Here is a 23139-nt window from a genome sequence, read left to right as displayed (position 1 = left end):
TGATTCCTGGAGCAAGTATATTATTAGTCTATATGTGCAATTAACAAACCAACAAACAACCACAGTGCATGTAGATTACTCGGCAGAATAAAAATCACTAGCTCTTAGTACTGGAATACATACAAGCCTTGCTCAATAACCAAATTAACTCCGCATCACATGCCACCAAGGAATAGGGCATCAAAGAACAAACAGCAAACCTTAAACAGATACCATTATTGCTTTAATTAACAAATATAATCACTAGAAAAACAAATAGCAAATGAAGTACATCTACTCTCCCTCTCAATTTAATGGACAGCTAAATAACAGCTCCATGCTACCAACTTTCTTACCACTGGGGCTACAATTCAGACATAGGTACATGAGTGCTGCTTGAATTTGATCGGCTTGGTGTTGCGCGAATCTACAACAAGCGGGCATGACACATGCTTTCGGTGCTTTACCTTTACCAGCTTGCCCACCACATAACCCCGAGAGATGATCTCAAAGTCCAGAGTTAATGGGACTGCACCACCTGTGCTTGATAGAGCCAAGCCAGCCCCAGCCCCATATAGAGGAACCTTCTCTCCATGTAAGATCACAGAGACAGTCCGATGGCTTTTTCTAGGCTGGTAGTACTTCTTCAACTATAATCAAATGAAAAGGAATGCCATATCAGTTTCTCCAAGCACTTGATTGAGTCGTAAGAATCAACCTAGTCCGAGTTTTAAGGAATTTTTTCTAGTTCAAGTTGTTAAAGTTTAAGAGCAGAGACAGGAATCTGTACTCCGGCAAAGATCAGGAAACAAATCTGAATGTCTGTGAAATACAGCTACAGCTGTCCGGTACAGAACTCTTTGATGATTTCTAATGCGGTTAATGCATGGATACATGCAGGCTAGGTAGGTGAACATGAAGACCGACAATGCCATGAAGCATTTAAGAAAACCAACAGTAAATATACTGCCAAGCCGACAGTCCATAAATATCACTAACAGTATCACCTAACCATACATCAATAGCATACAAGGTTTATAATTTGGGCTTCAACAGCATAAAATCAAAAGGATTCACCACGAAAATTTAATTTTTCAGACAACTGCAGCTGAAACAACTCAAAACAGAATCAAACATAATGAAACAGAAAATAAGCTTAAACTTGGAGGAAGAAGAAAGACAGAATCATGATGCTGAAAATGTGGAATGAATACAAACTGGCTTAAGGTTGTCTTGAACAAAATTTATTTATTTAAAACAGAACAGCTCTTCCAGTGATAACGATATTCATTTTGGCCAAAACCCAAAATAAACCAAGCCACATGGGACAATATATTTTAAATATTTGGCTGCTTCACGTGTGGTTCAAATTGAAAAGCCAAAAATCTAAACAAAACAACATGGCCATAAATTTAAGACATGTCAGAATCATTTACGAACTGCTATATCGAGTGTGTATCTGTGTGCATGCACCCAACTTTTTTTCTTTTTTCTTTTCGAAGAGCAAAAGGGTGATGTAACCCAGGCTGTTTAATTTCACAGCCTGAATAATAACAACTTGAAGTGCATAATTGATCAAACATGATCAATGAAAATGATTAAAGATGTTCCTTTGAAATGAACGTGCAGCATGATTTCATGCAAGAAAGTTGCCCAAGTGAAATTGCAGAAGGGATTGTTCAGGCAAGCAAGCTCTAATTTACCACAGATGCAGATGATCATCCGGTCAGGTGATATGGGGCATGCTTTGTCTGCAAGAAGTTGCCTATGTGGAAATCATACAGAGTTCTCACGCATGTGGAATGCACTTATTTCAGTAGGTGGCTTCTTAAGTTTCTAGTAGAACAGGACAACAAAATGGACTGCCATATATTTTCAATGATAAAGCAAAGGGAAGGAGACAAATTTACTTGGCCAGTAGCAATTGTAATTTCAGAATAAACGAGGTTGATAGGGCCAGAAGTGACATGAATGCCGAACATTGTAGCAGGATTGTACACATTTATCTTCAATGAACAGTTCACTGTGACCATCTTGGTTGGAACACCGGTACTGTCTGAACCCTCTCCAGCATAAAAGTCATCCATTGCCAGGCTCTGCAACAGAAAAATTCCATATTTACTCTATGTATTGAAATAAAAAATAGAAAAAGGAACTCAGGTTATATGTTCATCTTTAACACAAAATATAGTCAAACTACTTGTGCAATGACAATGGAACTTGTTTTTATTTAATAAGAAAGTAGATAATGCTTATAATTTGAAATCTCAGTTAATGTTTTTCTACCTACATTGTTGGTGGCAAAATAAGTGTTAGAAGGAAAATATGACATCATGATGATGTAATAAAACATATGTAACATGCCCAGAGTGGCACATCCAAGCAACTGACTATAAGTCATAAGCATGCAAATTGTAAATTTACTAAGTTCCGGAAGAACAACATCCAAGTGATAAGAAAGATCTCATCCCAAGGCTAAATAAAATGCTAATTTGAAATCAAAAGATAATCAAGGAACAGTTTCTTCCTTACTGGATAAGGAACTACCGTTCAAATTCACAAAGTGAAACCAAATGGATGCAACAGACAAGACAAAAAAAGGGTCAGTGCTCATTTATGACCTATAAAATTTTACTGCAAAGAAGTTACACCAAGTCAGTCTTTCATGCGGTCCTTTTCACCTCTTCTTCTTATTTTTTTCCCTTTTTATTTTTTACTATTAGTCCTACACCTCTTCTTTCCCTTTTTCCTTTTTCTTTTTACTTATTAGTCCTACTACTCATAAAACAGTCACTGTTCACATAAATAACTGCAGTCTTTGTTCTCTTTATTCCCTTGAGACTGTTGATCACAGTCACAAAATGAAATTAAAAACTTATAAAACTAAAGTTGGTTTTTTTCTTCATAAGAATTTACATAGTTTATTGCAAGTTAGCAATAGTAGCCAAGAATCCAGTTAATTAATCAGTTCAAATTTTCAGATAAATTACGAATCAATTATGGTTTGGTCTCCATTAGAAGACCCTCATTTTCAAGAACTGTTTCTGATGTTCTTTTTTCAATCCCTACAAATACATGGATCTCATAATTCTCCCTAAAAACTGTTTCTGATGTCTTTTTTCAATCTGTACAAATATTTGGACCTCATAATTCTCCCAACTCCAAGGATATCACAATGGCCAAAAAAAAAAAAAAATCTCTCTCCAAATCACTATGGAACATGACTGTGTGACTTCATACTAAACCATTACTTTAGCCAAACAAGGGAATGAATTTATAAGATGATCCAAAAATATGGAAACACAAGCACATACTAGAAATGTAAGTAGATATGTGACCAAAACCCTTCCCTTCCTTGACAAAAGGCATCCATATAATGAACGGTAAGCAGCAAAAACTTACGGATTTCAAGGTTCTTAGAGTATACCTTCACCACAACCTCTGCTCTGTATGGCCGGGCCGCACCCCATATGATAAGACAGAACACACTGAAAAGCAGAACAAAGCTCAGAAGTCCAAGTATGATTTGGCAACGGCGCGAGAGCCCCTTATCCTCATCAAGATCATCATAAGACCCCTCTTCTTGAATCACATCACACTCGGGCCATCCTTTATCATTCACCCGTTTCTGATTTCCCTTCCGGCCCGATGAGGACCGGAGAGTTCCGGAGAACCGGCTAGCTGAGGAGGCCCTCGAGTGGCGTCCAAAGGAAGGATGAGAGGGGGACTCCATGGGGCTATTGTAAACAGGGGTGGCCTGCATCGACGACAGCTTGTCGCCATCATGGGAGTCCCGGGACGGGCTCTGCACGTAATAGACCGGCCTCTTTGGTGACCGAGGTGGGGAGGAGGCGGCTAAGCTGCTGACATCAGAATCAGACTTGGCGTGCATCATCTTGCCCTAGAATGAATTCCTCTTCCAAATTAGTTCGGCAAGTGAAGTAATGCAGGCTATTCGTAACAAGAGCTCCAGAAACAGCATAAAGATCACAGCTTTTTCAGGTGAAATCAGTGAATTGATCAGCAGAAAGATGCCAAAATGGAAATTTGCGATTTATAGAACCAGAATTGAAGCGGAGGAGGAGAGCCTGATCTTATAAAATACGGTTAAATGAACTCAAAAGTTGGTTCTTTTTTCAGAATTCCATTCTAGAAACAGGTTATTAATTTGGTTTCCTGATAGAAAACGGTAAAAGATCATCCTGAAGTATCAACAAGTAGGGACAATTCCAAACCCTAAAAACCTCAGGAATTATGGAAAAATTCTTCAGGGCAAAGGAGAATTAAGATGCCCCAGGCCTCTAATCCCTCCTATCTTTCCACTCTAGACAAAAAACATAAAAAGGCCACAGAATTTCTGAATTTCCTAACAAAAACAAGAAAAGTTATCGAAAAAAGAACCAAGGGAAAGCAAAATTCTGCTGCAGATTCCCACCTTTAGACTATTTGAATTCAAAAGGAGGAAGGGCCGTCATTATCGATCAAAAATCCTAATTTAACCCCAAAAAAGCAGAGTTTTAGAGATACAAACAAATACCTCTAAGAAAAGCCTTCTAGAAGACAAATGCAGGGATCGAAGAGCTCCTCCGATCACAAATCGGTGCTCACTCCTCCCTTCTTTGCGTATAATAGGAAACGAAAACTAAAAAAAGGCGTTTCCCAATAGAGCCCACGGCAGAGAAGGAAAGCAGATGGCGAGAGCTTCTACTACTAAGATAGCTTCGGTTACCCGAAGCTAAACATGGGTGTGGGCGAGGATCTGCTGTCTTCACTCGAACAGTATCAGGTCTAGATCAGTGGAAAGCAGTGACACTCCTTGTGGGTCCGAACGGTTACACGACGGGAAGAAATAGTATTAGTCTATAAGGCTGTCTGGTGTTTGGGACAATAGCGGCTGTTGGCAGCTTTTGTTCTCTCTTTTATTGGTCATTCCCCAGCCTGGACGTATCTGCAGGCTTGGAATGAGAGGTGTCGGCAGAAGATCTTTCTCCGGGTTCTTTTTTCTACTCCCTCGCCTCATGGTGGGTAAGGTAGTAATATTGATTAATGGCAGTAGGTTTGCTTTAATTTAATCTCATAGGGGACACATATACAGGTAGCTCATTATTGGATTATTATTATCGTACTATAAAGCATATTTGTGCACTGTAGATATTGTTTATTATTGATGGCATCTGATTTTAGAAAAGGTGTAGGTGAATGACCCTCTAGTCCAAGAAATAGATAGGCATTGGTGGGAAATAGGCGTGGCCGCGTGGGCTCACATTTCGGTTGAGGAATGCTGGTGCTCAGCTTTCCATCCTTGTATCATAGGCGTGGTAAGGGGTCAAAAGCCTTTTAGAGACAAGTGGATAAGAAAACAAGAGGATGATGATATGTCAATCTTAAGATTTTGGGTAAATCCTATTTTTTGTAGATGCTGATTGTGGTATAAGCAAAGCTAGAGTAACACCGATGTCAAAAAAAAAAAAAACATACTCGGTACCTTCCAATTTACTTCTTTCCGTACTGACACTGTCTTGATATTTTTGTTACTTAGATCATTTTCATTTGAGCATCCCAAACTTTGGATGGTAGTGGTCCAAACTTTTGATGCACTTGTTTTGAAATCTTCCAAGAATCTTGAACCTATACTCAGCACCTTGTATCTTCATATATTTCTAGAACATCAACTTCCTTGCAATGCATCTATTCATGATCTAGCAACTAAGATTCGGACCTTGGTCAGTTTACTAATTTACTAAGAGCATGTTTGGCTATTTGTATAGAATTATATGAAAAATCATGTAAATTTATTTAAGCATAGCTCTATATCAATCAAACTCCATCCAGTCCAAATTCTATAAGAAGAAAAAAATGCAAGTTGGATGGACCAATAGACTCGGTTCCTAAAAAATGTTCGATCCAATATCATGAAATATCCAAGCATACCCTAATTGTTTTCACCATCCTATACCTACATACTTCACGCTTCCATGAGGGGTACATCTCACATGCATTTGTGCATGAACATGCATCAGAACTGTGCATCAAATGATGATCAATTTGTATTGTTAGGGTAAAATTTTGTGCTAGTTTTATTGGCATCTTGCACTCTCTTTATATCAGCGCTCTGCAATATATTTTTTATCAAATAACATGTAAAAATAATTCCTCCTTAAGTTCAAGTTCTCAAATTCAAACTTGAGTGGTGTCCCATAACTATGAGATTTTTCTCTCTCTCTCTCTCATACCACCGTCTGTTATGCATAATCACAAATCATTCACTGTTTTTGATTAAAAGCATAGGATACTTCACACTACTCAGTAAGCTTCTAGCGAAGACTTTCAGCTTGACATCATGCACCGTGTTTTTGCACGTGTTAGACATACTGGTCCCTTACGTGCCACGCCTTCTGGACCTCAAATTATTCCAAGTCGAGCAGATGACATCAAAGAGGGACGAATTAGCTGTCGATTTCAAATATCTTGGTGAGCTTGTGAAATTCGAAAAATATGAAGAGAATGCTTGCAAATTCAGCAGTACCACTCAGTCTCATACCTGGCATGAGACCACTTTGTCCGAGATCAAAGCTTGGATCGATCATGATTTTTAACTAAATTCCGTCTCTATATTCTCCATGGGATCGATACCAGGAATGCTAGATCCAAGTTTACATAACAAATAGATGCTGATAGGTGCTGCATATGTAAGTAACATCACAGCATGTAGGGAAACAAATTTCAGAACAGCACAAAAAAAATTCTATCACAAGAATGATCATGAATAAAGGGACATTTGTGACGTGGAACCACTTTAAATTCTTAATAAACACAATCTTAAGAGGGTGCACAAATTCAGAGTTGAAACAAACCGGGTCTTTTTATGTAACAACAAAAGCCCTGCAAACTATTGAGTCATACCTGCTATCAGCTTCATGTACTGTTTACAGAGCAATAGAAACCTCAATAAAGAGGGAGAATGTTTTATAGGGCATCAGAATCTGGCTGGCCAATACAAAAACAAAAACTTGACAAACTGAAACCATAAGGAATGAACCAAAGGACCAATTTTGACAGCTCAAACAAAAGAAAACAAAGTCAGAGTATCTCAGTTTCGACCAGTTCTGGCTCTGTGCGCTTGGATTGTGCGTGAATCCAGGGTTGAGAGAATTTGGGGAATTGACATGCCCCTTGAGACTACAATTTCTGCAGGGAAAACATGATTGAAGAATGTTATCAACATTATAGTACGGGGAACAACTGACAAGCTGCGTTCTTTCTTTCCCCTTTTTTGCAAGAGTGCGTACAAGAAATAGCTCAATTATGACTGCATTAAGTAAATCAACAAAGGAATAACAAGCATCTATAGCCTAGCAAGAAAACTAACCGGAAAAAAGATGGCAGCTTACCAATTCCTTCATGGACAGATAAGTTCGGTCTGATGACATCCTTGGAGATGACCAGAAATATGTCACCAATGTACACATGGTTAGTTGGCACGTAGACACAGCATAGTTCCTCTTCATCAGAATAAATTCTGTCCAGAAAAAACAGCAATAAAAGATCCCGTCACTACAATTTTCATAATAATGAGTACTGGAAGAAGGATGCATATGCATATGCATACATATATATAGCCATGTAGGAGAACCCTACTTTTGGTTTGTATGCAACACAATGACTTGGGTCTGGGCCTGATACATCAAGTGCGAAGGTCAATTTATTCTCACGAAGGCCATCACCAGGACCATGACATAACTAACAAGAACATATCCTCTCCTTGTTTTTCCTGAGGGAAAGCATATAACCACTAACCTGGGATGCGATCATAATCTTCCCCATTTCTCATTCCTATATATCATGGCATGCTTTTTTGGCACAAGCCTTATGACATCCATAAGCACGATATTCATCTTGATCTACTTAGGTCTCTCACTAAAATATTGGTGCCCCACTTTGTACCATGGCCTCTTCTCATGTCTTTTGTTTGCACATGATCATACTGTTAAAATCTCCAACATCATTACATCATCATCTCTCTTCAACCCATAATAGTGGAACTCCCAAGATATTCCTAGTTCTCTCACTATTTTCTTCCAAGTATACCACAAAATCATCTCTTCATTATATTTTCACAAAGTTTATCACACATCCTGAAATTCCATAAATCAATCATTATTTTATGCATAAGATACTGTTCGTTTCAGTGTCATTTTGAGCCCTTCCATGTCCCTAGAGTGGAAATAACAAAAAAAAAAAAAAGGAAAAAAACTACTCACACACAACACTTCAATTTTATTTGATGCCTCACCCCTCTGTTTAATTAAGTCACATAATGAAACAAATAAGAAAAATACCAACAAATTGGATAACCAAGTCTGACTCGTTTAACCTTCTTGTCAAAAGAGAGAAGCCTATTCTCCTATCAACAGACCTGCCTACTAAGGATCCCAATCTCAAATCCCTTAATAAGAATATCATAATTTAGCATGTTTTTTATGCTTTCCATCAACTTGTGAAATTATATGGAATACAAACAGTTTTTGTTTACTAAAATATCTATATCTGGTTTGACTCATCTAGCAGCAAGAAAGTTTATATCTGAGAATCCTAACCCTACAAGATAATCCCAATGAATACCAGACTCATAAACCATCAGGAAAGAAAATAACATGCATAATGAACAGATCAATAAAGTTATATGTACATAACATAGCAAATGAGCATCTGCAATTATCAAAATGCATGAATCAGTAATACTCCAATGTCAGATGTTTAGACCTGAAGAACAACAGCTGAAGTTAGAATCCAAATGCATATTCACCATTTCGGGGGTGCCTTATGATGGCCACTTCCCTGAAGGCTTGTTTATTCTGATCTGTAGTTAGAGAATGTTAGCAACAGAAGGCAAATTACAGACAAACATAATCATGAAAGTGAAGGAATATTACCAGGTGATATAGCAGCACTAATTTGCTTGGACGCATCATATATATGTCAAACAAATGGCATCCGCTTGATAAGCCACTCGCTGAGGCCAAGAACAGATGCCCCCAGCCATGATGACATGAACACTCCAACCAAGAAGATGAACATTCCGGAAGTTATGAAACCAAGCCCTAACAAAGTCAAGCAATAAATACAGGTTCTACATCAGGAATGTGAGAAACAGGAGGCAACATAAGGATTCACCGATTCAATTATCTAGAATTCCACAGCAAACAATGACAGCAAAGAACAAAAATAAACCAATTCATAAAAGCAATACTTAGTGAGGCCACAAGATATGGCTGCTCAAAGAGAATGCACAGAACAAGGAAGAAAAATCAACAAAGTAGCCCCTTCGAAAACCTCCCGTCCTCCCCACCCACAAACACCAAAGAAAACTAAAATAAGAAAATAAACAGAGCCCCACAATATAATGCAAACTAAGCATATTCCTTGTTCCTGCCATGGCAATTTTATGCAAGATAGCTGTGATTAATATGAATAATGTATAGTTGGTTTTCTAGTGCAAGCACTAGCATAAAGTTCCAAGTTTGGCACTTAAATATTCACAGGTCCATTGGACCATTGCAATGCATATACAGAAAATGGTACACAGAAACTGGATAAATTATTGAAAACTTTGCCATCAAACTCTTGCAGAAAAACAATTATCTCACTTTCTTTTGTTAATGAAATTTTAGAGACTACAAAGAGACAATTAGTGTTCACACTTAGGTTGTTAAGCGAAGCTTAAAATTTGATGGATAGTGAGAAAGAAACATAGTGCTAGCCAGCTGATAAATCTAGAAAATATTTAGCAAAAGTTGCATAGCATATATCATAAAATATAAGAAAATAAAAAACATTCTCAGCTTAACTATCGATCATATGATTTAAAGTATGATGAGTTCCCAAATTGATAAATTACTGAAGTAGAATTTCATAACCAAATGGAAGGACTATAGGAATGATGATGCATACCAAATATATTAATTCCAAGTTGAGCATAAATTGGAGAGAAAAATCCATCCACAAAATGGATAAACCACCATGTGATGTAGAAAGTGATCGCTATTGGAAACAAGATAACACTGCAAGATGCAAAAAAGAGGTACGGAAACAAAAAACAAGTTAAAAATGATACAGCATAAAGCTAACTTAAGTTTTATATTATAAAACTTAATGTAATTTTAAGATTCTTTTGTCAGTCTCTTACAGAATCCAAGGTTTTATATATTTAGAAGGGCAAGCTATTCCTATTTTATAAAATCAAGCAGAGTGGAACACAGCCGTACTGCACCATATTAACCACATCATACAAGCACAATAAACCATAAAAAGAAAGAAAACTTTTCATTATAAGCTGCCTTTGGTGGTCCTGATCAAAGCTGCACAAGGAGGTATTGCCACTTTGTTGCACTTGCACATCTTTCTTCTGAAATCATCCTCAACTGCATTCAGATTCTTCTTCCGAATAAATATGATAGGAACACTGGTCACTTCTAATGTCTCCTAAGTGGATAGATGGAACACAATTACCATATCACTTTTGTCAATAAAAAAAAAAAAAAAAACATATTTGGTAAAACATATTAAACAAATATATATAATCTGAGTTCAATAATTTGGAGATGATTTTTTTTTTCCTAACAAAAATGTAATTGGTTGGATATCTGGATTTCCACAAAGTCTTAAACGTGATATAAATTTCTGATAAAAGATTGTAATTGTTGACCGCATGTTAGATAAACATCAATAAATGATGCACCATGATACAGTCATTTGGTGATTGGTACTACTGGATGTTTTTGTTTGGATGGCCAAAACTTCTTAATAAAGGCCTTTTTTGTCAAATAGTGCTGTGACTTTCTTATGTCAACCAAAACTATTGTAGATCTTACAACTGAAACAGTTTGGTTTGATTTTAAACTTAATTTTAAAGATCTTCTATGGCTTCTGTTGGGCATATCATTGAAAATGGTACCATTTGCCACTTAGATGGCTTTTATCACAACCAGAAATTTATCCTTTACTCTTATCCCTTACTATTTATTTTGAAAATACCACCATGCAAGTTTCATTACTTTTATTAACATTTTATGAAAAAGCATCCTGAACACTCTCACTTTCCATCACTTTCTAGGAATGCCACTTCCATAGAACACCCTAGATAGTCAAAGGACTTAGCTTAACAAATAGTGAAATAGGATCTATGAAGCCAACAGAAATAATTAATTTGAAGTTTACTGTTCATGTAGATGCCTTAAAGTATTGAGGGAAACATTAACAAGTTTTAAATATTATAACTGTTGTAGGAAGCATGATATAGAAATGAAACTAGTGACTATACAACTAAAGTTGGTTTTCATGGAATTTGGTAGCAAAAAACTATGCCTGACTAAAGATACCAAACATGTAAAAAGCTGGTACAGAAGCAAGAGTACAAGTCCTGAGGTCTAACATGTCCTGTTAAACAATTCCAAGTAACAAAATTATAATATATCACAGATGACAGATGTTAAAAGACATGTAGAGCTAAACAACGAAGCAGCAAACAATACATGTGCTTGGCTCAATATACATGAAATTTAAAAAAAAAAAAAAGTCAGATAATATAAGAAACATACCACCCAGTCATAAACGTTTTTGAAGCCCAACTACGGATGACTTTGCAAAATGTCTGCATAGTAGGATTGTTTCTGTTTAAAAATTAAGACAAAGTGCACATCATAATCCTTAGTTTTCAAAGAAGTATCATATTTTGAGGGCTATCCAACAGTTAGCATCTGATAGAAATGTCACATATGCATGACCTACATTGCAGAATCATGTAATATAGCAATATTCTTCTAGACAACAAAAGGCGATATTTACAGGAATGATCTGCACATTCTAGACTTCTTCAACAGTTACTTCAGGGTTCCAACTACAAAATAATCGAGATTAGCTTCAAGTACAAGTCAGATGTTCTTTACGAATTGTTCTAGTTGGCTAGTTTGGAAGGTGCTAGATGAAGGCCAAAAATTCATATTAGGTCCCAAAAACAGGTACAAATATACAGATTCAGAAGTAAGAAAAGGTAAAACTCAAGTCCCTATATAAACCAACGCAGCAGAGCTATAATTCTCCAACTTTCTTGAAATGAAATTACAAGCTCAAAGGGTCAGCCATCAAAGAAGAAAGAAGGGGGAGCTTCATAGGTTCCCAGAAGGTCAACATAGCCAAAACCTCCTAGAAATATGTAAAAACCTACATTTCGCAACCTAAGAGTGGTAGATGCTGCAGAAAATAAAACATTCTAGACTGATCCCTCTTCGCAATCTGCCGCTTCTAATCTCCTTATGAGTGCAATGGGCTATCACAATGGAGACTACCGACCACTATAGCTATTTTAGACATCACAAAATAGGCAAGTCATCAATTTAGCTACTAGAACACCAAATACAAAGAGACCACTAGATGTACATAAATAAGATCTAAAAACTGTCTGCAACCCCCAAATAGCATAATGAATACTGACAAATCCTTCTCATATGGGCATTCTGCCAATTTTCTTTTAATCCCCTCCTTCAACACTTGCTTATCTCTAGCCTTCAGCAACTGATTTTCTTTTTTTTTAAATGTTCACATTGATAATACTCTGGAATAGATCTAGCACACATCATTTTAAAGGACAGAATAAGTACAGCCTAGGCGGCCACCTTAGGTGGATCAAGGCACCCAAGTGCCAACATGGGCCTGGGAGGGCCATTTCTAGGAAGATGATTGCATACACAATCACAACTAAGGCAAGTGATTCAGACATAGGGGTTGGATTGGAGCATTGGAAATAGAGTTGTTAGATTAAAACTTAGACCCAACAGGCAATCTCTACATGCCTTAACCCTACACAGCAAGAGAGTGCAGAAGGAATGAAGGAGAGAAAAGAAATACTGGTACAGCGCTCAACAAATGTTGATGCATTGCCTTGGAGTGGTTGGTGCAGTGCTCAGGGATTAGTGGCTTAAACAAGGTAGTAATATTTTTTCTTTCTTTTCTTGTCATTGCCCTCAATCACAAATATCACCAAGGGTCTGAAGGGATGGTGCTACTAGCAATGCTTGTAACTGCGAGGAGCCAGCCTAGTGCTTCGGTCCCTTGGCCTTCCATCTTATACCTAAAGTTCTTTTTTTTTTTTTTTTTGAAACAATGCTAGCATCCTTAAGATCTCCTTTGTTAAGTAATAATCAAATTCAATAGCATGATGAGTATAAAAAAACCTTTAAGGAAATGAACCATATAGATGAGGATCACAAGAGACTGCCAACATAAAATAGCAAGATTTTAAATAACATCCAACGGGGTTGTCCCAATTTTTTCCATGAAACGAGATGTCCCCATACCGACACTCTGGGCTCAAGGGAAATGCCATAACTCCTCATCATAATTAAAATTAAAAAAAAAAAAAAAAAGAAGAAAGATAGTCAGACTCAAGAGAAATGCTATAAGTTCTCATGGTGCAAACTACTCTAGACAACTAGAAGTTAAGAGTACCAAATTTAGGATATGTTTGGTTTAACATAATGCAGGTAACAAGAGTAGCTTCATTGAAGCTTCAAAGCAAAATTCACTTTTAAGCATTTGGAACAATAGAAAACAATTTTTTTCTAGAAGTTTATTTGGAATGCTTGTCCTTTTTCTTTCTTTCTTTCTTTCCTTTTCTTGAGAGGAGAGGGATAAACGCTTGTCCTTTGTTGTATGAATGTCTTGGCCTACACTTCATTATTTGCATTTTTTGTTGAAGTAGAAATATTGGATAAAGTCAGAAGGGAAATGTTGTAAGTTATCTTACATAGATACTCGTGCTCAACTTCAAGAGTGCATGTCAAATATGTATCCAAATGAGATACGCGTCAAACACTTGGATACATATCTTTTTCCTTTTCAGCTTTTACAGATGGATGGATAATTTGACTCTTCCAATGATGAGTTCAATCCACCATAACAATAAATAATGTTGAAAGTGACCCTTTTTTTTTCTTTTTTAAAAATTGATCAAGGATGTAGATTGAAATACCTTTAGCTTCTAATATTTTTTCCATACAGTATACTAAATTATTTTTCTCGATGTGTTCCTGTACCTAATATTTTCCACTTACCAGTTACTCTCTCTTTTCTCATTTCTTTTTTTCTTTCCCTCTCTTGTTTTAAAGGGGAACTTCATGAATGTTCTAAGTAGTTAGTGGAATGCGTAGGTTGAAAGCATCCACTTGCACTTGTTGGGCCTTTGTAAGCTGAAAAAAAGGACCTTATACAACTTTCATACCTTGGCATGAGTCTAAGAGGCATAGCTACAGAAAACTTAATGAGGCATAAGCCGCAGGAGCAGACCAAGGTGCATGTGTCTCATATTGTAGCTAACATAAATTTATATCCATTAGGTGGGCTAAGCCTCATATTGCCACCATTCCATTAGTTATCATGTGGATAAGCTCTTCTTTCAAAACCCTTATGTCACTCTATCTTCCCCAAGCACTAGCAAATGTCCTCCAGCAAAATAGTTTTCAAGCCATAACACATGTATAGTATCATGTCAAGATATATAATCCCCACCAGTGATTCTCACATTCCCTAAGACTGCTTTTGCTGAAAGAAAAGGACAGCAGAATTCAACGAAGATTTTGGGGCTTAATGTGAACAATAGCTTTTAAATGAGAGCACAAGGAGATGTGCAACTTTAATGTCAGGAGCCTAAACACAGTTTATCCTATAAAATATAACTAACACAACCAAGGATGCCAAGGAACTGAAGAATATGTGACACTAACATTTTGTCATCTTCGAAAACTCAAACAGATATTAAAGTAAACATGGAGAGAAAAGTTATGTTTAGTAAAGATGTTTTACTCCACCATTGGCTCTATTCAGTTAAAATTACATTAGAAAATTCTCCCCACACTATCTCTCCTCATATGAAGCTCATTTTTCTACAAACACTCATACAAGATATCAAACCCAAGGTAACTTAAATCAAAAAAAAAAAGTCATCGATAAATCGAAAAGAGACCTCTAGTAGCACGTCAAGACAGCCAAGATATGATGCAGGATTCCAGTTTTGAACAAAAATAAACACTAAAGGGGGTGTTTAGTGGCTCAACTGGGATCACCACAGTGATCTAAGATCACTGGTGATCTAAATCCTGAGGTGATCTAATCCCTAGTGATCTAAGATCACTATGTTTAAATTATCATAGTGCAATGATTAAAGATCCCTAGATATATACAAGCAACTTGTTTGGGATGTACGAAAATCTAAGATCACCGACTACATAATACCAGACTACATAATACCAAACATACCCCCGTTTATTCTCCCTAAATAACATCTTACGTTTTAATATTTTGTAGAAGAAAGAGATGATATAAAAATCAAAAGAGAAAAATGATAAGGAGAGATGGAACAAGAGGAAAGAAAAAATTTTAGAACAAAACCTAATAGATTTTTCCTCTTTCTTTCTAATCAGCACGGTGAGAGAAGGAAGGATTTCCTTCTCTTCCATGAAGATGACACCCCAAATATCCGCGCGCAACGCCTCAACTACCCATCCCATGCTCACAAAAAAAATATCGCGGCAAAAAAAATAGTTTCCTCTTCCCAAAAGTCTCTCGATCATGAGAATATTTTGATTAACATATTTTAATATAAAATCACTGTGATGGAGTGATGTTGGATATCCGTCCTCAAAAGTGGATTTCCTACCACCGTGTTGGACGGTGATTGGAGTGGGGGTGATTTGAAATCACTACCATGTAGGATTATCATGGTGTAACCAAACACGATGATCTCATCACCTCCACCCACATCATCCTTGATCCTGAGTGGATCATCCCATACCAAACGCCCCCAAAAGATGAACCAAATAAATGAAAGGGTTATTAGGTCAGACCTCCCGATCGGAGTGGTGGTGGGTGGCAGCGGAAGAGGTGGAGGCATTGGAATCAGAGTCATCACCAGGGTCCACCACCAGGATCGGTAGCTCACGTTCTCTCTCTGCTTCCCATCGCACTCGACGCCCTCTTTTCTGTCCCTATTTCTCTCTTGAGAGCATGTGGGAGCGTGAGGATTGCTAAGGACCAGAGAGTTTCTCCTCTCCATTCTGTAGAAAACAGCAAAATAAAAAGGTTTTTAAGATCCAATCAATTTATTGACCATGTATTAATCTTTAATCCCATAGACCATCTTTAAAACTTCTATCCTCCATAGAAAAATTTAAGTTTAACTTTAGATCCCTATAAAATCAAATTATCCTCAATTAATACGATATTCTCTGTTAACTTTGGATTTGCATTTAAGAAGACACTGAGAAAGTTAACAAGCCGGGCAACAACATGGGTAAACGTCTACATCATAGTGTGCTTACTAAAAGAAGACAAACATTTTCAAGAACTCTGATCACAAAAATAAGAAGATAATTTATTATAGAATATCCATCCACCTGATGCCATACCATCACTCATGGCACAACCAAATATCCAAAATTTCAAACCACATAATAGAATTTCAATTTTTGTATTCATGTGCATTGAGATCTTCTTCATAATCAAATACAGGTTATAAGCACACCTTATTTTTTTCCATCAATTTTGTTTGCACTTAAGGTGGTTTTATTCTCCCAAAAAAAAAAAAAGGGCCAAATAAATATTTCCAAGCTTGTAGTTACACATGCATATTTTATCTGGCCCTTGTCAAACGAGAGGGAGACGAGGGACCTTGTGGAAATTTTTGCTTCTTATTTTCCAAGTTTCCCCCTTTTTCCTCAGCAGACTGTCATACAACAATGATGCTCTCATTGTTTTTGTCCTGCAGGACATCACCATGAGCCTTCAAGGATCCCTTCAACTGACTTCGCCAATCTTTTTGCATGCGAACTCTTAATGAATGTTTGGATAGCTCAGACCAAACAAGATTACCCTTCCAATAAGAACTTGTTCAGCTACTATACCATCTTGTATGGCTTCATTTGACGTTTAATGGATAACACAGCACCAGAGAAAATGCCCTACAAGCCACAGTAATATGCACAACTACATGAGTACTGAAGTGCAGGAAAATTCCAAATAAATCAGCAAATGTTTTATCTGAATAAAGATTATGTTGCTTTACATTACATAAATGCTATGGAGCCTGAATTAAACAACTTGTCAGACTTCATTCACAAAAGCAATGATGAGTTGAAACAGCTTAAAAGCATATGCATTATCAAGCCACATGGTTAAAATTGAAGAGGTAAATGTTCAGTAGAGAAAATATTGTTGCAGGACTGCTTTACCTTGTATACCATGTTCACTAGGATCCATAACTGTATCATTTATTAACATTGTATTCCTTCCAAATCCTCAGATATTAGCTGGAACACTTTCAGAAAATAAAATAGCAATTGACTGGGAATAGCTGACTTTTATAAAGATCATGCCTATAAGTTGAGTAGATGACCTAAAGTGCACCAATACAGGCAATAAAAATCCAAAGAGATTAAATTTTTTTAAAGTTTTCTTATGCCTTTTAAAAATACTTATGAAAAATTAGATTGAAGAGATATTGTTGAAAACCCCAGGACATCAGATTCTTATAGTAGGTAAAGCTTCAATGGATGTTATGGTTATTTTCAACATACTTTGACACACAGAATCTCTTGTTAGAGAGAATGGGGCCAACTTTGTCTTAAAATTATAAAAATTATAAAGAAAGACTAATTTGAGTTTGTTCGAGCATCTGCTTCCAATGCAGGAGAAACAATGGAGCCTACTTCCAAACTGCACAGGGACTAAAAGACATGAAGCAGATGATATAATAATACCAACATCTGAGACAAATCAAATATAAGGAGTGCCATGATCCACTGTCATGGTCAAAAAGTGAAAGTGCACATGCTGAGTTTTGTTAACGTTGAATTACTAAACAATGATCAGAAATTTCAACAAAAATAGTTTCAAATGAGTAACTAATGTCAGTAAAAGTCCCATCAGAAATCACCAATGTGAAGAAAATAGCCATCAGCTCATTGGAACTGGTTTGATATTGGTACCTTAAATAAACTGCCCCGAGCAAATCAGATCCACAGTTTGCCTCGGCCCCCCAGATACATAGCAGTCACATGCTTCATCAACCACAGCATCTACATCTTTGGCTATCTGTTTGCCCTTCAAGCAACTGGCTAAATCTCGAAAAGGCAAAATAAATGATATTTATTTTTGATATTAGGAGTCATGATGAAAACTGAAATTTAACTATGCATCCAGCAAGAGTTAAGAAGACTTTTTCTAATGGAAATCACCTTTTGACCAAGCCAATATTCAGATGTTCAAATAGTATGTTAAAGAGGACCAGCATGTACATTCTAACTGATCTGATGTGGAAGGTGCTTCATGCAGAACCAAAAACAAGATGAGCTACCTTCTTCTGCTGCAGAATCTCATCCAATGAAAGCAAGTGAAACAAAAACATGCCAAACGTTCAATTGTTCCCTGATACAGCATCAGGCTCTGCTCTATCGCCCTATCTGCAAGCTTTCCAAGTTTCTGGTACATCTCAGTCAGGGCAGAGCTGACATGTGGATTCATATGGTAGCCAGTTTTAAATATCTGGGCATGTACCAGTTTCCCATTCTCCTCCAGCAAAAAGTTGCTGCAAACTGATAGGACAGTAAAAAAGGTTACTCGATCTGGAAGTAGACCTGATTTATTCATTTGATAATAAAGATTTAGCACCTCTAATCCAAAGCCATATTTTGCACATCCTGAAAGCATTGCATTCCAAGAAACAACATTCCGCTCTGGCATTAGTTCAAAAAGCTTCTTTGCTTTAGCCCACATTCCACATCTTATGTAACCACCAATCAGTGAAGTCCAGCTAACAACAGAGTGCCCATGTATGTCACTGAATGCTTGAGCTGCATGGTCCATGTTCTCACACTTTGAATAAATGTCTATTAAAGCACTTCCAACCACAACATCTGAATCAAATCCCAATTTATGGGCTAAAGCATGAAACTGGGTTCCCTCACATAGCACCAATAAACTTGAGCATGAATCAAGAACAAGTGACAATGTGATATTATCTGGTTTTACACCTAAAGCCATCATTAGACGAAATGTAAGTATAGCCTCCCGGTCCATGTTGTTTAAACCATACCCAGAGATCATGGAATTCCATGACACAAGATTTGGTTGCTGAATCGAATTAAATATTTTCACAGCAGCTTCACATTCTAAACAGTAGCTGTACATGTCAATGAGAGCACTACCTACAAAAACAGAAAAATCAACGCCAACCTTGATTATTTGTGAATGGAGTTGTTCGCCATATTTCATGCCCAAAAGGTCAACACCCATAACGAGGCTTCCAAAGGTGAACTCATCACCCCTTTTTCCATCCATCTGCATCTCTTCGAATGCTTTGAAAGCCTCTTCATGAAGTCCAAGTTCAGAATAACCCCCAATCAGGGCATTCCATAATGGAATACTCCTTACTTCCAAACTTCGAAACAATTCATGGGCACTATCAATTTGTCCATGCTTTGCATATTGATCTATCAATACACTCCATGAGAAGTCATCAACCAAAGGTATACCATCTGTGACTCTTTTCGCATCATTCATACACCCACATTTTGCATAAAATACCACAATTGCACTTCCAACATTCACATCAGTTCCAAATCCACGTTTCATTATCTGGCCATGAATCTTAAACCCTTCTTCAAAATCCAAAACCCCAACGCATGCATTTAAAACACTAACAAAAGATATCTGATCAGGCATCAAGCCAGCTTCCCACATTTTCTGAAATAATCCAATTGCTTCCTCATTCCTTTCGTGCTGTGCAAGACCAGCAACAACTGTAGTCCAAGAAACCACATCCCGCTCTGGCATTTCCTTAAAGAACAGAAGTGCCTCATCGATCTTTGAGCACTGAACATAACCTGCGAGCATAGAATTCCATGTAAACAATTCCTTAGCACCTATCTCATCAAAAACCCTCCTAGCATCCTTCAATGCCACACACTTTGCGTACAATCCAATAAGGGCACCACCAACCTGTACATGTGAATCGAGCCCGGTCTTGGCAGAACATGCATGCAACCCTCTCCCATTCCCTAAGAATCTGAGATTGCTACAAGCACTGATCACGCTTGCAAGACCAAAATGATCCACATTACAATCTGTACGTCTCATCCTGACAAAACTCCCCAACGCCTCCTCACAAGGACCCCACTGATCATAGCCTGAAATCATCGTATTCCAAGAAGCTGCATCCCTTTTAGGCATTTCATCGAACAACTGCCTGGCTTCACTTAAAAATCCAAACCTGCAAAAACCAGCAATCAGGATGTTCCAAGAATGCAAATTTTTCTTCCCCATCCCCCTGAAAACCCAGTGGGCATCATCCAAGGAACCACATTTGCAGTACATATGGATCAAATGGTTGCAGATGAAGGGATCCTGATTGAAACCAGTGATTACCATGTGGGCATGGAGCTGCCTCCCCTCCATCAGCGTCTCGGGAAAGGCACAGGGCTTAAGGATGGCTACAAAATAGTCCGGGTGGACTGGAAGGCCGAGGTGGCGGCGGAAAATCAGCAATCGGAAGGCGTCCCTTAGGCGGCCGGCACTGGCGAGGGTTTTGATGGATGGGGATCTGCTGGAGGCGTCGAAAGAATCGGTTTTGGGCGCGTGGGAGGGGAAGTTCCGATGGGTGGAGCAGAGTCGGGCAATGGCTGTTGAGTGCTGGGTGGGAGCCCTCATGGGGATTTGGAAAGGTTGGGGTGGAGAAGGGTAGACCTTTATCTCTATTAAGGTAGAAAAAGATTTCGCCTAGATGCACAAAGGCAGGGTTTGGGAGGAGAGGAGGCAGCGCCTTGGTGAGGGGAGGGAAGATTTTGGAGAAGGGGAGGCGGTTCCATCACCGCGGGGAGAGAGGGCGATGGTGAGAGAGTCCTGCAGGGGTTTTTATTTGCGGGATTTTCGTGTGTGTATGTATATAGTTTCACCATTTGTATATGTTTTATAAATATCTCAAATTAATCTTGTAATATATATATATAAAAAAAAATATAATATATATATATATATAACTAGCTAGCATGTCTAACCTTCCAGAAAAAATTTATGGGGTCCATATGCAAAAAATAAAAATAAAAATAAAAATATATATATAATAATATTTACAATTATATATAAATATGTGTGAAAAATAATTTGTATAAACTTCACCATTCTCGAGAGTATATAAAGCTAAATAAGTAAAAATAGGTCCTATCATATTATGATTTGAATACAATAATTTTATCATGAATAAGTTGCATTTCAATAATTGCCACTGCAATTATAAGAAGATGTTAAAAATCAACATGATATACATTACCGCACATTCTGAATGTTCTAATTATAACTAATTTGTAGGAGTTTACAAATTGGAGTACCATGATGGACATATATAGTTTGTAGTATTTTGTATAGATTGCCTACGAATGGAGTAAAGACAAGTCAAATGGTATGTTGCTGATGAAGGCAACCTCTTACTGTATAGCCTGGACTAGCTCTGAACTTCTAAAGCATTCTTCTATTTTTCTTGCTCTTTCATCTTCTCTTCTCTCCTTTCATTCATCGTGGCACCATCCGAGAAAGTTTGAGAAAATTAGAGAGCATAGGCAATTATTTATAGAAGATGATTTTGTACAACATAACATGGGAAGATACAATCTTCTGTATAATGTGGTTATATTTTTAATCCTAGAAATATTATGGGACACTCATTATACCCAGTTAGATAATCACCTCCATCTATTTTTGTGTGCCCTTAGGTTTGATATATCAAAGTGACATTATGCATAAATAGACAAATTTCAGATATAGACATGCTATAAGGTTGATGCGTCTACCATCGTCTCTCTTCCTATCCTTCTCTCCTTAATAGGCATTTTCTCACCACAGATGGAATGAGTGCATTTTAGGTCTTATGTGTGATTATAAAGTAAGAATGCTTTAGTAAGTGCAACAATGCCTAATTAAATGGCATTTCAGGGACAATGATAACCAATTAACCTCCAATTAATCCATCTAAGTCCAAAACAGCAGCCCTTGTGTTAGGGATGCAAATGTGTTGGCATGAGCTGAAATTTATATTGATATGGCTGCTTCATTGGCCAATTTCATCAAAGTTATGAATATCCTCACTTGGGATAGGCCTATTTGAATGTCACCCCAATTCTAGAGGACAAAAGAAGAACCATTCTTTGGTTGAAATAAATAATCATGCTCTTAAAAATTAAGATTCTTGCAAGAAAATGGATCCTTTACGGTATTTAAAAAGTATCACAAGATATTGTGTATACTTTAGAGATGTTTATTAAAAGATGGGTAGCCTGCTTACGCGTGCATGTTAAAATATTAAGAAAAAATAAATTATAAATCTAGAGATATTTAAATAATTTAAATAAATATCACATAACTATTTTTTTTGATAGATATTCTAAAATATGCGTAGCACCTTGCCTGCGGTACTTTATAAGTATCACAGAGGATCTCGTTCCTTCTTGCAATAGGCATGCATGATAGAACCATTTGGCTAGCAACCTTCTTAATATCCTGATCGATGGTCAAAGCAAGAGACTTTCCTTTTCTTATTGTTGTTTTTGTCATCAATGTTGCTTGCAATGGTGTTATTTGACAGGCTAATGGATTGATGGGAAGAGGGAAGAAGGTGACCTTCTAAACACCATAGCTTCCCTGTTCAATATATCAAAAAGATGACCAATCTAATTAGAGGTTCATTTATGAATTTTTCAAAATTTCTCCCACATCTCCAAAATAAAAAAAAGATAATTTAATCTTAAATATTAATTTATTATCTTATCAGTTTTTAAAAGATTAGCTAGCTTGATAGTTCATACTGTCAGTCAGTATTTAAAATCTCACCGATTTTTTCATACAATAGATGCACTATCAACGATGTTTGAGACAAGAGATGTCCCACGATATCTCGATTGGGATAGTAAAATGAGGGATATCTCTATGCTAATGCATGAGATAATATCATATCTCGATGTCCTGTTGGATGTCCCTTTCGGCCTGTATCCTAACCACTAGTTTAAGTGGTTTCCTTTGGACACTCTTGTGATTCCAATCCAATTGATGGCATTGATGCAGGTA

General features: G+C 37.2%; 3 protein-coding genes across 3 annotated transcripts; all 3 read right to left on the bottom strand.

Annotated features, from left to right (window-relative positions):
- Positions 1–71: 71 nt before the first annotated feature.
- LOC105048287 (uncharacterized) lies at positions 72–4677 on the bottom strand. The gene is made up of 4 exons (XM_010927552.3): positions 4517–4677; positions 3407–3880; positions 1890–2075; positions 72–629 (listed from the first exon to the last, which is right to left on the bottom strand). Exons 2-4 carry the CDS (start codon positions 3872–3874, stop codon positions 351–353), a joined length of 933 nt encoding a protein of 310 aa, XP_010925854.1. The 5' UTR covers positions 3875–3880; positions 4517–4677; the 3' UTR covers positions 72–350.
- A 2142-nt stretch (positions 4678–6819) lies between these two features.
- LOC105048289 (protein LIKE COV 1) lies at positions 6820–18283 on the bottom strand. The gene is given in 10 exon segments (XM_073260323.1): positions 6820–7167; positions 7371–7498; positions 8743–8839; positions 8913–9080; positions 9931–10040; positions 11577–11648; positions 15876–16085; positions 16900–16988; positions 18015–18143; positions 18264–18283. Coding segments are annotated over 7 exon segments (882 nt in total). The 5' UTR covers position 16085; positions 16900–16988; positions 18015–18143; positions 18264–18283; the 3' UTR covers positions 6820–7069.
- Positions 18284–18402: 119 nt separating this feature from the next.
- LOC140850844 (pentatricopeptide repeat-containing protein At2g13600-like) lies at positions 18403–20961 on the bottom strand. The gene is made up of 2 exons (XM_073260321.1): positions 18697–20961; positions 18403–18620 (listed from the first exon to the last, which is right to left on the bottom strand). Exons 1-2 carry the CDS (start codon positions 20731–20733, stop codon positions 18546–18548), a joined length of 2112 nt encoding a protein of 703 aa, XP_073116422.1. The 5' UTR covers positions 20734–20961; the 3' UTR covers positions 18403–18545.
- Between the last annotated feature and the right edge of the window lie 2178 nt (positions 20962–23139).

Source organism: Elaeis guineensis, chromosome 7, assembly GCF_000442705.2.
Source record: "Elaeis guineensis isolate ETL-2024a chromosome 7, EG11, whole genome shotgun sequence".
NCBI classification, from domain to species: Eukaryota; Viridiplantae; Streptophyta; class Magnoliopsida; order Arecales; family Arecaceae; genus Elaeis; species Elaeis guineensis.
This window is presented reverse-complemented; position numbering and strand designations above follow the sequence as displayed.